Below are 15,792 nucleotides of genomic sequence, written 5' to 3' on the forward strand. Positions count from 1 at the left end.
GGATAAGAAAAAAGGATAATATATATGCTATACGTATCAACTTTGGAAATATCTAAAATGGTAGGTATTGTTTTATCGGATTATTGTTGTCTAAATGTCGGTTTATAAATAGTTACAAAATACCAAGGACCTTGTGGTCCAATGATATCCGGTTGCTCCCTAAGTGGGGGGTGATAGGTTCAAGCTTCAGTGTAGGCGATTAGTACTGTAATAAAAAAAAATAATAGTTACAAAATAAAGTGAGGGTGCTAATAGGGAGTCCTGGGGTTAAATGGAAGAAGAAGAATTAAAATTACAAATTTACTCTCACTTTAATTAACAGCTAGTGGATGAAAACGTAAATGAAGGACTTATTGTTGGAAAAGTCACAAAAATTTGAGACTCAATTATGTCACAATACGTAATTAAATAAGACTAAATCGAGAAAATTTACTACTATTTTGAGTATATTAATTCTCAAGTTGTATAATTTGAGTTTTCTACTATTACATTTGCAAAGAGGATTCTGAGTTTAGGACAACGACGTATTAACCAATTCAAAGCTGCGCTCTACCTTCATTTTAAATTGTAAAACAAGTTAATATTTTTTTTTTAATTTTTAATTTGCTTTTTGAATTTGATGTGTTTCTTATTGAATTCCACGTGTTTATTTTTAGTTCTGATACAATGACAATGTTGATTATAATATTTTTGTTTTTGAATTTCAAGTGTTTCTTCTAAGTCTTGATGTTGGTCATAACATTTCATTCGACCGTCTTGAATTTCATGTGTTTCTTCTAAGTTTTTATGTTGGTCATAACATGTCATTCATCATCTTCTTCATGAATTTCATGCTTTTCTTTTAAGTTTTGATTTGGTCATAATATTTCATTCTCCTTTTTCTTTAATTCCATACGTTTCTTCTAAATTTAGATGTTGGTCGTCATAACATTTCATTCATACATTCTTAGCTTCTTCAAATGACACAAGGACTATTATTAGAAAAATGTTAAGAACTTTGAACTAACGAGGTGTTAGATTGTAATAAGAGAGGGTTGAAATTGTAATTTCATGGAAAAAGTAATTCTCTACAACTAAAGTGTAAAAATTTTTCACATTTTAAAATTATGGAGGAAAGGAATTACAATTCATTTCAATCAAACATGCAGAACATTTGTAAGCCCCACAAAATCAAAGGACCAAATTAAATCTAACAAAATCAACAAAACTGTAAGGCTAAATATGATCAAATTAAAAGTTAAAGATTAAATGTAACAATAATCTTGAATTCAAATTTTAAATTGGTCATTAAAAAAAAAGTTTTGAAAGAATGGAGCTTTAAATGTCCACCACGTACTTACTGTCCCAACATAAAAATTATAGTTAAGATCCATTCACGACAATAAATTTCTTTTCGTGGAAAATAAAATTTGATTGCTTCTTCTAAAAGGTTGAATCTCCAAAGACTCGATAGAGTATGAACATAATTTTCACATTGTCACAGTCGAGGTTCTAACCTTGCTCTCTTCTGTTCTCCAAATACTACGTACTGAATCCGTGAGCTAAATCCGTGAGAGCTAAAATTTGATTGCTATTATAGTTATCGTAGTCACAATGCACAAGTTCCAGGCAGGACTAGTAGGCAAGAGTACCCTAACTTACTCATTCACGTCAAGTTATAAATGGCAAAAAATTGTCTCAATTTAAAGTGCCTATCTAGCTTAGCCTGCATGGATTCGTCCGTTGCTCTCTCAAGTATCACATTGATTTTACGTGGAGGATTGGAATGAGAATCGTAATCCACTCACATTCATCTAAATTCGTCTCATAGGGATTCATTTTTTTTCAAGTGATATTAGATTCTTAATCAAGGCGGTCTGATCGAGTCATCAAAATTTTAAAAATTATGTTGTGGAACTGTGTCCACATTGCAAGGTGGACATAGTTCTATGTTCATAATTATTGAACTATATGTTTGTAATTATAAAGTTATATATTCATAATTTTTGAACTTCATATTCACAATTATTGAATTTCTATATTCATAATTACAGAATAATATGTTCACGAATTTTGAACTATATATATTCATAATTATGAGCAGTTTTGAAACCGTATCCACCTTGCACAACATAATTTGCCACCAGGGGAGTATGGGTTTTTGACTTTTTCGTGAGAGGAGCAAAAAAAGATGTGAAATCCAATTATGTGTCATTAGGTATGATGTTTTCATACACACACACACCATATATGTATGTATGTTTTTTAATTATGTGTGTGTGTATGGAAGTATGGTTTTTGACATTTTGGTGAGAGGAGCAAAACAATCAAAGATGTGAATCGGATTTATATATTGGAATATAATCATTATATTGATCATTTACCCAGCTTTCTCTTGTAATGATTCCTTATATTTTTCAAGAGTAGTATTTTATGTAGGGAAAAATGTCAAATTGGCCCCTAAGTCAAGTGGATAGTGTAATTGGATTCCCTAAAGTGAAAAAAGCTCCATTCAAGTCCCAAACCTGTAAAATTGTTCAATTAAGTCCAATATGACTTGTTTAACAGGTTAAATCGATATAATGTTGACATGTGTCTTTCTTATTTTATTTTTTAAAATAAATACTTTTTATTTATTAAAAATATTATTTTTTATTAATTAATTAATTAATTAAAATAATAATAATACTTTAAAAATTTTAAAAATAAATAAATAAATAAAAACAGCCACCGGCTGTCCGTGCCGGACAGCCGTGGCCGTCCGGCCACGGCCGTCTAAGGAAGACGGCCAGACGTCCATGGCCGCCTTCCTTAGACGACCGTGAAGAAGGAAGATAGTCACTAGCTGTCTAGTGCAGACAGCCGGTGGCTGTATATTTTTTAAAAAAAATTTTAAATTTTTTTTTTTAAAATTTTAATTATTATTATTTTAATTAATTAATTTATAATAAATAATAATTTAAATTTTTAATAAATAAAAAACATTTGTTTTAAAAAATAAAATAAGAAGGACACGTGTCAACACCATATCGATTTAACCTGATAAACAAGTCATATTGGACTTATTTGAACAATTTTACCGGTTTAGGGGACTTGAATGAAGCTTTTTCACTTAGAGGACCCAATTGCACTATCCACTTGACTTAAGGGGCCAATTTGACACTTTTTCCTTTTATGTATTTTCAAATTTTACTCCCTCATTTCTATTTTATGTTGTGGTAAATAATGATATGATATTTTTATCATGTAGGTTAAGAAAAAGTGTCGATTGTATTTGTGAAAATAAGTAAAAATTGGAAATAAAAAGTTAAAAGTATATATAATAGTACGTATTTTTCATTCTTCAAATAGTAAATACTTTCCAGCTAACCTTTAATTAAAAAAAAAAAAAAAAAAAAAAAAACAGTAAGCCGCGTTGTTAAATTGCACATGAAAATGGTAACAAAATTAGGTTGTCTCATCTATATATGCCATCCTCATTCCTCACCTATGTATGAACAAAAACAACTAAAGACACTGTCTAGTGTCAATAATCTCTTTACCTAATGATTAAATGTGAGACCTCTAGATTCAACATGGAAATTAAAATATCAAATTTCGCTAAACATCTATTTTATTTTATGAGTGAAGAAAAAAATTCAGAGTCACTACCCGAAGGTATGCATGGGGTAAATCCTACCTTGTGACCCTAGCTGACAAAAAACTACAACAAGGTAAATTAGCTCAAGTTATCATAGCTGATTGGTTCAAATCAAAAAGATCAATAGGTCAATGCGACTGAGAGTTAAAAGACTCAATTACCAAGTTAAGAATCTGATCAACTTGACGGGATTACCCGTTAATCTACAAGTAAAAAGTTGTTAGTCCATAAACATGTAGTGCCTTAAACTGTAGACGCGTAATTAAAAGTTGTTACACTTATCCATGTAAGACCTGAAACGGAAGTGTTGGGGTTGAAATGACACAATAACGCACGAGTCTGAAGTCTGAAATGGCAGAGAAACTCAGTACGTGAAGATGAAGCTTTTTGAGGTGGCAAATATGGACAAGGACGAGGATGTTTCCGTAATCACCACAGACTTTAAAACACTCGCTGCCTATATATATTTCCAGAACGCCCAATTCAAACACTACACCCCTTTCACCTTTCTAGACCGCTAAAATTTTCCACAAACGCAGAAAACCAGCAAAATTATCTCTCTCCATTTCGTCAATTCTCACCAGGCCTTAAAACTCTAAAACAAATCTTCCATACCCAATTTTCTGCGTTGAGAACTTGACCAAAGGGGGGGGAAAGATCAAAGATATGGCCTGCAAATATGTTCTTCCTGGCTGCTTTAAGGCTAAGCCTGTCTCTGAAGACATTGAAGATTCCAAGAAGAATTCTGGGTACCAGAGGCTAGCTATTTCCGACTTGAGTGATCCCAGTTTCCGGCTATCCGCCAGTGATCTGTCCTCGAATTCTGTCATAGGTTCGAGCCTTCATGTGTTTAGTCTGGCGGAGCTGAGGGTGATCACCAGCGACTTCTCGCCGGCGAATTTCCTGGGCGGCGGAGGGTTTGGCCCCGTGCATAAAGGGTTCATTGATGACAAGTGCAGGCCTGGCTTGGAGGCTCAACCTGTTGCCGTTAAGTCTCTGGATTTGGAGGGGCCTCAGGGTCATAGTGAATGGCTGGTTAGTAAATATGTATATATTCTCGTTATTAAACTTTTACTTGAAATGGAACACAATAAACTTGTCCACTCTACACCCTGAACTGCCTGACTGACAGGATAGTGAATGAGTAAATAATGATGACTTAACGGTCAAGGGTGGGAGAATCCGTACCTGATGCTCACAAGGAGTCCATTAGGTGGAAAAATCGGTGTGCCTGTGTCTACAAAAATCTACCACATTTGATGTAACTTTCACACTGCGTCTGTTACTACCTAGAAACCAACTGAGCTATCCATGCTGGCAGAACACATCAAAATTGTTATTATGATTTGATGGTTTATTTACTTATTTATTTATGTTGTTTTGGTTTAGGCTGAAGTGGTCATCCTCAGCCAATTGAAACATCCCCATTTGGTGAAACTGATTGGATATTGCTGGGAAGATGAGCACAGGCTTCTTGTTTATGAGTACCTGCCCAGAGGAAGTCTGGAGAGTCAATTATTTCGAAGTAAGAAAACTCGGGTTCAACTGATAATGAGATTACACATTTATATTTATATATTATAGACCATATCTTGAATCCCTGATTGATTAATATATACCATGGCTTTGTGATATAAATGCAGAGTATTCTGCTAGCTTGCCATGGATGACCAGAATCAAAATCGCCGTTGGGGCTGCGAGGGGTTTGGCTTTTCTCCACGGGGAAGTGAAACCGGTTATATATCGCGATTTCAAGGCTGCAAACATTTTGCTAGACTCTGTAAGTGACTAACTCTTCTCCATTTTGCTATATTGATATGGAGTTTTGTAGTGTGTTTCTCTTAACATGTTTTGTTGGAGGATAAAATATCTAGAAGGGTAGTATTGTAATCTTCATATTGTTTCCCTTTTACTTTCCTTTTATTTCTATTTCTTTTTCCCTTATATAAACTCCAGCAGTGTATCTTTTCTAACCAACATCAATAATATCATCTTCCTTCATCTTCTGCACTTCTTCTTCACTCCATCTCTGCCTCTTGTTTTCTCTCTGTTTTTTCATCAATGTAGTTCTATATTCCAACATGTTTGGGGACTCATAATTCCAGGATTACACAGCCAAGCTCTCCGATTTCGGGCTAGCAAAGGATGGTCAAGAAGGAGATGATGCACTTGTCACGCCACGTGTCATGGGCACGAGTGGTTACGCTGCACCCGAATATCTTAAGACAGGTAAATTATGTTTGTGTCGCAGTTTGAAGAAATCGAGGATCACAATTCTAATCTCTAACTCATTTCATTGTCTTTTCTGGTTTGATTTTAGGTCAATTGTCGACTAGGAGTGACGTATATAGTTTCGGAGTAGTCCTGTTAGAGCTGATAACGGGACGTTTTGTAGTGGACGAGAAGAGAATCAATAGGAGGGGCTTGGTGGAATGGGCTAAGCCTTTCTTGAAGGACCCACTCAAGCTTGACATGATTATGGACCCAAGACTCGAATTTGAGTACTCGGTGGAAGGTGCCAAGAAGGTGGCTGCATTGGCACGTCGGTGCTTGAGCCACCGCCCCAAGTGCAGACCTACAATGAACCACGTGGTTAAGATCCTCGAGACGGTCTTGAAAATGAAGACAATAGTGATAGCTCCATTTGTTTACATGGTTCCCCCGGAATGCCTAGAGGAATCAAATTATACTACAAAAGTTCATGCAGACAAAACAAAGTTAGAACACCAGGAGAAAATATGCAATAATAGAGTTGAGAGTGAAGCAGCCTATTCTGAAACTAGTTTATACACGGCTTTTAGGAAAGAATTAAAATCTGCAAATAGGCACAAGGAACCAAGGAAAATACATCCCAAGAATTCATAGATAGATAATCCCATATTTTATTTATCATTTTTTTTTTCATCAAGGTTACCATTTTGGATATTTAATTACTTTATTAGCAATATTAATTATTGAGGCTAAAATTCTATGGTATTTTTTTTTTCCAAGTCAAAGTGCCAAACTATTGAGTTTAAAAGTCTCTTTACTTTTCAACTTTACATCAAAAATTCTTTTATATATATAAATAAAAGATAAAAGACAAGTGCAATATTACAAAGAGTGATTATCGAATACGATTCTTAAATTTATCTTCTAATATTCATCTCTTAGATGACACAACTCCATTGTTTGTTTTTGAGTTAATACCTAATTTAGTTTTAGATTATAGCGGTTTTCTCGATTTAGTACTAAATATATATATATATATATATATATATATATATATATATATAATATATATATTTATATTTAATTAGGTCATGACCTTCAATGATATGATTTTACCTAATTGTTAGAATCAAGGATTAAATCAAAACAAACTACTATAGTCAAGGATTAAATTGGTAAAATCACTATAGATTAGGACTAAATGGGATAAAACGAATATATAGTCAATGACTAAATTGGGTATTAATATTAATTTCAAAAAACTAAATATTAATTAGATATTCAAACCAAAAGTAGTATTTAAAAAAAGTATTGTTTTTAGACTAAGTATTTAGACTAACATTATTACAAAGTTGCAAACATTTATTTCAGTGATAATTAATAATCAATCTCTCCTATATTATATTACATTCATCTACTTTGAATTACTGATTTAAATAAACAAATTCAATATTCAATTACTTATGAATATCTCCTATATAATCTCACATTAATATATTTTGAAGTACTTATTTAAAATAATTATTGATCATTATCTCATTCGTAAAATGTGCGTCAAAACTCAATTATACATTCCAATCAATTATAACTCAATATAATATACACCAAATTCAACGCATTTGTGGAATTTAAACCCGTAACATTGACGTTGGGAGCGTCGTATGCTGTCAATATATATCCTCGACTTCTAGAACTCCATTCTATTAAGGTTGTGTCTATTTTTAGCGTCATTATCATTTTATCTTTTTAATAGTATTGGGTTTACCAACTCCTTTAATTTTCTATTCCCATTTGCTTTCTTCTGTTTGTTCTATATATGCTTTCATAAGTTCCACAAAATATTTATAAAAAGAAAAATAGAACACAAATCTCTTTATAATGTATAGATCAATAGATCATCAGGTCAAAGTAACTTTTTTGCAAGTACGTAATCGAGTTTGCCTCCTTTGACACTTCTATATATATCGAGATGCGTTATGGTGCGAAAACTTGTTTAGATGTGAACGTGTGATTTAGTATGAGCCGTTGATCAAATCTAAATCAACGACTGATTTTTTTAAAAGGCGTGTCCTTAATTAAAGAAGCAAATTGTAAAAACAACACACCTTAAGAAGGAAAATAACGCACTTTAAGAGAAAACTACGCATCTAAAGCTTTAAACCGACGCACCTTAAGAAGGAAAACAACGCACCTTAAGAAGAAGAATAACGCATCTTAAGAAGGAAAACAATACACCCAAAGATTTAGGCTGACAGGCCTTAAGTTTCAACAACTGACGCACCTTAAGCACACAGACTACGCACCTTAAGAAGAAAAACCACGCACCTAAAATTTTAAACCGACGCACCTTAAGTTTCAACAACTGACGCATCGCACACAGCACAAAAAACACTCACCTTAAACACAAAAATCATGCACATTAAGAAGCTAAGGAAAACCACGCACCTAGATGTAAAAAGAACAAATTGCTACTGCGTTATTTTTTTTTACTCTTGTTAATCCTGGACGTTGATCTTGGCAAGATCAATGACTCTCATATCACCCACGTCCGCACCTAAGCACACCATCCGCATTTGATCTGTATTATATATATATATATATATATATATATATATATATATATATATATATATATATATATATATATAGAGAGAGAGAGAGAGAGAGTTAATTCCAGCATTGGTCCCCCGACTATGTTAATTTTCCAAAATTGATCCTCGACTTTTAATTTGGACAATTTAAACCCTCGACTATTAAAAAGTTTCCAATGTTGGTCCTTCCATTCCCTTGGTGTTAAGTTGACGTTAAAAGCAGGGCTAAAAGAGTCCTTTTACCTTCAAAGCTTATTATACGTTTGTTTCCTGGACTAACCAAGCCGTCCCTCGCCGCCGACGACCCCTCCAAGTCCAACAAACAACGCCATCTCCATGATTCCTCCCCAAAAGCCTCAGACGCTCTTCCACTGCCTCTGTATTAATGTGTTGTTTTTTGCAGTGTTTTTCTTGGTGATGTATTTTCTCCTCGTCAGGTGGAAGGAGAAGATCGACAACTCCACGCCTTTGGAGGAGGACAGCCGCCTTGGTCCTTGCATCTGCCCCCACTCTGGGATGCGATGTCCGCCCACCACCTGTTCGAAAAAATGTTCCAGTGGTCCCTAAGCACCTGGCGGAGGTGGCAACGGCCTTGCCTGAGAAACCAGCTTCGATATTTAGCCCTGCAGCATCCGGGGACGACGAGGAGATTATCAAATCCCGTCTAAGATAGAGAAAGTTTTATGGGTTTCATTCATCTGATTCTGCGCTAAATTTGTGAAGTTTCTGCAATGGCTGCTGCGGTGGGAAGGATTGGAGGGGGGCTGGGGGTTACGGTTCAGGCTCTGGGTCATTGGAGCGGTTGAGGAATTCTGGGAAGAAGCTCAGGAAAGAGAAGGATGGGTTCAGAGTCTCCTGCGTTTCTTCCCCTTTCGTGGTTGATCCCTACAAGACTATCAGGATTCACCATGGCGCCACTGAATCTGAGGTCAAGAAAGCTTTCAGACAGCTTGCTCTTAAGATATCTGTTTTTGTTGCACAGACATTCCATTTCCCCTTGTTCATAATTCATAAAAATGGCAATTTTCTTCCAACACTTGCACACAAAATCTATTCTTGTTGCTGCCTTTTTGATTCTTCATAAAGATGTTTCTTTTATTTTATGAGTTTTCTTTGTGTTCATAACTGCAGTACAATGTTTCATAGGTTTGTTGGAATTGGTGCTGATTATTAGTAACATAAAACCAATTTGTGTATTAATCTCTGTGTGTGTGTGTTTTTTTTATCCGATTTCAGTATCACCCAGATGTGTGCAGAGGAAGTAATTGTGGGATCCAATTTCATCAGATTAATGAAGGAGATTATCAAATCCGTGGTGGAAGGGAAAATCCCATCGTATGCGCTGGGAGCGAAGCTCGGAGACTGCAAACGTGCGGCTGCAATTCGTATAATACGCTTTGAAGGTAAAAAGACTCTTTTAGCCTTGCTTTTAACGTCAACTTAACACCAAAGGAACGGAAGGACCAACATTGGAAACTTTTTGATAGTCGAGGGTTTAAATTGTCCAAATTAAAAGTCGAGGACTAATTTTGGAAAATCAACATAGTCGGGGGACCAATGCTGGAATTAACTCTATATATATATAAGTACTGAATGTACATTATTTGATAGTACAGTTCACACAATGACAAATTATGCTGTGGAACCGTGTCAGGTGCAAGGTGGACACGGTTTCAAAACTGTTCATAATTATAAATATATAGTTAAAAAATTATGAACATATAGTTCTGTAATTATGAACATATAGTTATGTAATTATGAATATAGAGATTCAATAATTGTGAATATGAAGTTCAAAAATTATGAATATATAGCTTTATAATTATGAACATATAGTTCAGTAATTATGAATATAGAGTTCTGTAATTGTTAATATAGAGTTTAATAATTATGAATATAAAATTTAAAAATTCTGAATATATAATTTTATAATTATGAACATATAGTTTAATAATTATGAACATAATCCACTTGTGGACACAGGTCCATAGCATAAGTGCATTCACACAAATGTATAGACCATAATGATGGCCCAATAGCCTAAGTGGGCTTGTTTGAAACTTAGTGGGCTTCGCTCATGACTACTGTTTGTTTCACAAACCATTTGGAACAAAATATTCAAAAAAGCATGTATGTAGGCTCCTCTTTAATAATGTTTTTAATTTTTTTAAAAAAATATTTCTGGAATAAATTTTAATAAGTTTATTAAAAAATAAATTATTTATGAAAATAAATAATGAACAATAAAAATTATTATAATTATTATATCACAAATGTAAATAAATAAATTTTTAATTTGTTAAGATTTTAAATAAAAATAAATGTATTTATAAATTTTTTTTTTCACTTTTGGTTCCACGACTATTGAACTATTTTCACATTTGAATCCTACTATTTTTTTTTTTCACATATGGTCCCACGATCAAATTTGTATCTCTATGTTATTCAACAAGAGTGTATAATATAATAGTCAAGTGACTTATCTTGAAGCATAAAATTATCATTTTTATGACATTTTTCAACAAAAAAATTAGTCACAAGTAACCGGAAATTAGCCCAAAGGACCAAATGTGGCAAGATGTCTTTGGATCAAATGTAAAAAAATTAATAGTTAGTGACCAAATGCTGAAATGATATAATATAGTTGTGGGATCAAAAGTGAAAAAAAATTCATTTATTATTATATTTATTAATTTTAAAATGTTATTGAACCAAATGATAAGTCTGATAGCCTAAGATTTGAAAGTTATGGTTAAAAAAAAAAAATTAACTGAATAAAAAATTAATTTGATTAACTCGCAAATTAACCCAAAATTTGGCCTAATTAACATTCATTGTTAATTCTTTTAATTTTTTTTAAGAGAGCAACATAAAGTTGAGAGGTCTTAAAATAATATATTGTTTTGTTTTATAAGTTGTGAAAAGACAAGACAATTAAATTGATTTTTCTATCTGCATTAATCTTATTCCATCATTTGATATGAAATATGATAAAAATTTAAATCTTCATTATAATATTAAAAAAAAAAACAAATTATGAGAGCCACACACAATTACGTAATATAAACCAAGACCGTACAACAATAATTGGTTTCGTTCAGTCCCACCTTAGCAGTGGTTGACACAACGCACATACGAGCGATCCCAATTGTGATTTTTGTTCAAATTTTTATAGACTAAAAATCAAAGGACATGCTTTTTAACAAAATTTGAAGAGTTTTTTTTCTCCTATAAAGACTTGATTTTTGAAGGAAAAGAAAAGAAAGAAAGAAAAAAAAGGGGTCGATGAGCGCTTGGAGCACACATCGCGCCCCAGCGGGCGTGTGTTATATATATATTTTTTTCAAAATTTTTTTAGCCATTGCTAATCATTTTTTTTTTGTAATTTTTTTAGTTTATATATATAATATAAATGTAGTATATAATTTGAATTTGAATTTTATTTTTATTTATAATTTAATTTAATTTTATAATTATCATTTCAATTAAATGTAGATATGTTTAATTTAATTAATTAATTTTCATTGTAATTATAAATTTAAAATTAAAATAAATAAAGAAATAATTAAAATATAATAAAGTAAAATGATGGGTTGATAAAAAAATTTTAAAAAAAATTAGAGGACTTTTGGAATTGAGTGAGCTAGTAGATGATAGGTGGATGCTGGGCGCCTGGGCCCACAAAAAATTGAAAAAAAAATCCCGCCAGATGAAGATGCTTTAACACAAAGTCAACAAATAAACAGATATCATGTCTTCCTCAACAACAAAAGGAGACCAATTTTGGTTAGTTAAGTAGTAACATAATTTTGGAAATTACTATGTAGACTCATAAGTTATAGTCTTAATTCTATTCTCACTTTTAAATTAATGATAGATGTAAACATTTTTCTTAAGATTTATGATGAAAATAGTCTATCATTATTTACCACATCAAAAAGTAATGTGAGGAAGAAGAATTTGGTTACTCTTAAACAAGATTTTGAGATCTAAATAGATTTTGTGAATCCAAACTTAGCATTCATGAATCTCCTATTATCTATTTATCTCAAGTTTATTTTTCAATTACAATATCCAAATATAACAAAATCGATCATATATGCCCAAAGATGTTAAGGACTACATGCAAAAAAGGAACGAATTTATGGTAAGAAATTTTCATAAAGAAGCCATCTTTTGTATATATATGTTGAAATTAATACATACCATCATCTTTCAACCATGAGTTGTCTTGAGTAACCCTTAATTATAGAAGACATCTTTAAACTTATACCATACTCAAACTAATTATCGTTCACACTGAGCCAATCCAATTAAACAGCAAAGTGCTAACAATATTGATCCATATTAACTTTTCCATGCTAGGGGAGTTTCAAACTCCCAACCTCTTTTTAACTCACATCAATCAAGCTGATTATACAACTATCTTTAATAATACATAGATAGTTGTTATTCTTTACTAACATAAACCATTACACACCTCACATTTCAACTGCGCTTATAGAAAATAAAGTTACAAAACTCTTAAATCAATCAAAGCGAGCCAGTGTACACATGCATTGGAAGCCTGGGCTCGACTGCAACTTCAAGTGGGATTTTCTTTGGTGTAGAAAGCCCAAAGATCTCTTCCATGTTCAGCTTCTCCGGAGTCTCATCATTTGGCAATCTCCAATTGAACCCTTGTAAGAGGTTAGCCAAGCTAGCTTGAATAACCTTCAATCCTAAACTGTAGCCGGGACACATTCTTCTTCCCGCACCAAATGGCAAGAGCTCAAAATCACACCCTTTAACATCAATATCTTTTCCAATAAACCTATCCGGAATGAACTCATTAGGGTTATCCCAGAGCGTTGGGTCTCTTCCTATGGTCCAAACGCTCACTAGGATTCGGGTGCCTTTGGGAATGTCGTAGCCCGCGACCTTGCAGTCCTCGCGGCATTGGCGTGGCACCAACATAGGCGCCACAGGGTGCAATCTCATCGTCTCTTTAACTATTGCCTGGATGTATGGAAGATTTGGCATGTCCTTCTCTTCTATCCATCTCTTTTGACCGATCACACGGTCTAGTTCATCTGTTGCCTTCTTGAATATCTCTGGCTTCTTTAGGAGCTCAGAAATTGCCCATTCCACTGTGACTGCAGAGCTCTCTGTTCCACCAGCCAGAAGGTCCTAATTTATGAACAAACATGTTAACTTAAAAAGGAAAGAAATTCCAATTCCCTGCCTAATGATACAAAACTAATTAAAAGCAGAAAAACAATACAAACCTGGGTGAAACCTTTTACTCCATGCCTCTCAAGCTTGACTTCCAGGCTAGGATCATCAGCCAATTGGAGCAGAACATCCACCATATCTTTAGCCACAAAACTATCCCCCTCTGCCACTCTCCTAGCATTATGCTCATCAAGAACATGCTCCAAAAACCTATCGAATTTCTTGCTCAATGCTTTCATCCTCTTAATGTACCCTTGCAGGTCCAAGAAATCGATCCAGGGGATCGAATCGCCAATGTTCAACACCCCGTTGAGCAAGAACAGCTCGTCTAACATCTTCTTGAATTCATTGGGGCTCACAATTGCTCCCTCCGACTCGTTCAGGTAACTCCTTCCGAGCACCATCCGGCTAATCACGTTCAAGCTCAGCGTGGACAAGTAGTCCTTCAAGAGAATTGGTTTCTGGGCAGAGGATGCGGTGTAGAGCTCGCCGAGGATGGATTTCAATTCCTGGGATCGGATGTACTCGTAAGAATCGAGTCTCTTGGCGCTGAAAAGCTCCATGATGCACATTCGCCGCGCCTGCCGCCAGTACGGGCCGTATGGGGACCAAGTAATATCGGAATAATTATACGTTGTGTACTTTCCGGCCGCAGTTTTGGGTCTGGTAACACATTACAAATGAACAGATTGGTCAGAATATGTGTCATTTTCGCAGGAAATTATCGGGTATAAATTCTAACCTGCCAACGAAGTTGATGTCCATGGTTTTGAGGAAAATCTTGGCCATTTCAACGGAGGATCCGACGACCACCGGGAAGGACCCGAACTGGAGCTGCATTATGGGGCCGTATTTCTCCGACAAATTGTGGATAGAACAGTGAGGGAGGGTGCCGATGAGGTTCAAGTTTCCGATGATGGGCCATGGCTTAGGACCAGGGGGTAGATGAAGCTTTCTCCGGCGGAGATGTTTGGCAAGGAGGATAAGTGCAATGGTTGATAGCCATGTTACTGCATAGGCAATCCAGGTTGCAGGGCCCTCCATTGAATGAAGCTAAGATAATTTGTTTAGTGGGAGCAGATGAGATGATATGATGGTGAGCTTCTCTTCTTGAGTGATGGGTATTTATAGTAGTAATACCTGAAACAAAATATCATGTAAATAATACTGATTACTGTAATTTAGTGTTGTGAATGTTCACATTTTTAATAAAATATTGTGATTGGAAACTGTGAGGAAATAATCTGCTACGTGTACTAACTTAAGTGGAATGCTGACTTGCTCAAAGTCAGAAATCATGACATTCGTGGTATTAGTTGTTGGAATAATTGATACTGCATTTCCACATTGGGGGAGCCCATTTGCTTTATATATTTGTTTGTTTATCACACTTTGGGTTGTTAAATTTGTAAAGTCCCTTTGTTTCACATCACACTACGACACTACGTGATGTTGCTTCACCACAAATATTCACCTTGCATTATAGATTTTGTTTTAAAAATCACATTTAAATTATCTAACTATAGCTAATATATGATATATTTTTAATTAACATATTATGTACTTGTAAATAAACTGAAGTTATATCATATATGTTTATTATGAGTACATAATATGTTAATTATAATATGTAGGTACATAATTTGTTACTTGAATTTATATAATATATTAATTGTAGGTACATAAGAATATTATCACCAATGGTCATTGTTTTTACTTTGACTCGCGCTTGCAAAATGATAGGGTCGGTCTTGCAGCCTGCTAGGCAACTTGCGTGCAATATACAACACAAAGCACCCTAAAATATACCATTGGTCATACTCTAATGTATATTACTTTGTTTAGAGCCCACATGATGAAGTTACCTTGTTAAGGAGTCTGATTTAGAGAATAAAATACGAGACTCCATGCAGTAAAATATAAAATTTTAAGTTAACACACTACTAAAGATAAAAATCTAAAATATTTGTCAATATTCAAGCATCTGGTCCCTTCTCATGTGCATTATTTAACGCCATATCTAATCTAAGGGTCTTAATGAGGGGGAAGATGACATTTTTTTTTTGAAAGGTATAATAGTGGTATATTAATGGATAAACTGAATAATAGAGTCAGGAGGGACAGAGTCCCAGTACATAGGCTGTTCTTGATCGAAAG

General features: G+C 34.1%; 2 protein-coding genes across 2 annotated transcripts; one reads left to right on the forward strand and one right to left on the reverse strand.

Annotated features, from left to right (window-relative positions):
- Positions 1-4,051: 4,051 nt before the first annotated feature.
- LOC109192529 (putative receptor-like protein kinase At1g72540) lies at positions 4,052-6,609 on the forward strand. Its single transcript, XM_019343210.1, has 5 exons — positions 4,052-4,654; positions 5,009-5,144; positions 5,263-5,399; positions 5,725-5,848; positions 5,940-6,609. The coding sequence occupies exons 1-5, from the start codon at positions 4,286-4,288 to the stop codon at positions 6,482-6,484; spliced, it is 1,311 nt and encodes a 436-aa protein (XP_019198755.1). The 5' UTR covers positions 4,052-4,285; the 3' UTR covers positions 6,485-6,609.
- A 6,138-nt stretch (positions 6,610-12,747) lies between these two features.
- On the reverse strand, positions 12,748-14,743 carry LOC109192618 (cytochrome P450 71A1-like). Its single transcript, XM_019343333.1, has 3 exons — positions 14,378-14,743; positions 13,689-14,298; positions 12,748-13,590 (listed from the first exon to the last, which is right to left on the reverse strand). Exons 1-3 carry the CDS (start codon positions 14,677-14,679, stop codon positions 12,955-12,957), a joined length of 1,548 nt encoding a protein of 515 aa, XP_019198878.1. The 5' UTR covers positions 14,680-14,743; the 3' UTR covers positions 12,748-12,954.
- Between the last annotated feature and the right edge of the window lie 1,049 nt (positions 14,744-15,792).

Source organism: Ipomoea nil, unplaced genomic scaffold, assembly GCF_001879475.1.
Source record: "Ipomoea nil cultivar Tokyo-kokei standard unplaced genomic scaffold, Asagao_1.1 scaffold1770, whole genome shotgun sequence".
Lineage (NCBI taxonomy): Eukaryota > Viridiplantae > Streptophyta > Magnoliopsida > Solanales > Convolvulaceae > Ipomoea > Ipomoea nil.

What these genes read in the sequence shown, in the direction of transcription:
- LOC109192529 (XM_019343210.1), top strand. Translation starts at nt 4,286, where the DNA reads ATGGCCTGCAAATATGTTCTTCCTGGCTGCTTTAAGGCTAAGCCTGTC. An exon ending in AGGGTCATAGTGAATGGCTG is followed by an intron (nt 4,655 to 5,008) that starts GTTAGTAAATAT and finishes GTTTTGGTTTAG; the next exon opens with GCTGAAGTGGTCATCCTCAG. An exon ending in GGAGAGTCAATTATTTCGAA is followed by an intron (nt 5,145 to 5,262) that starts GTAAGAAAACTC and finishes ATATAAATGCAG; the next exon opens with AGTATTCTGCTAGCTTGCCA.
- LOC109192618 (XM_019343333.1), bottom strand. Translation starts at nt 14,679, where the DNA reads ATGGAGGGCCCTGCAACCTGGATTGCCTATGCAGTAACATGGCTATCA. An exon ending in GACATCAACTTCGTTGGCAG is followed by an intron (nt 14,299 to 14,377) that starts GTTAGAATTTAT and finishes ATGTGTTACCAG; the next exon opens with ACCCAAAACTGCGGCCGGAA. An exon ending in GAGTAAAAGGTTTCACCCAG is followed by an intron (nt 13,591 to 13,688) that starts GTTTGTATTGTT and finishes TTCATAAATTAG; the next exon opens with GACCTTCTGGCTGGTGGAAC.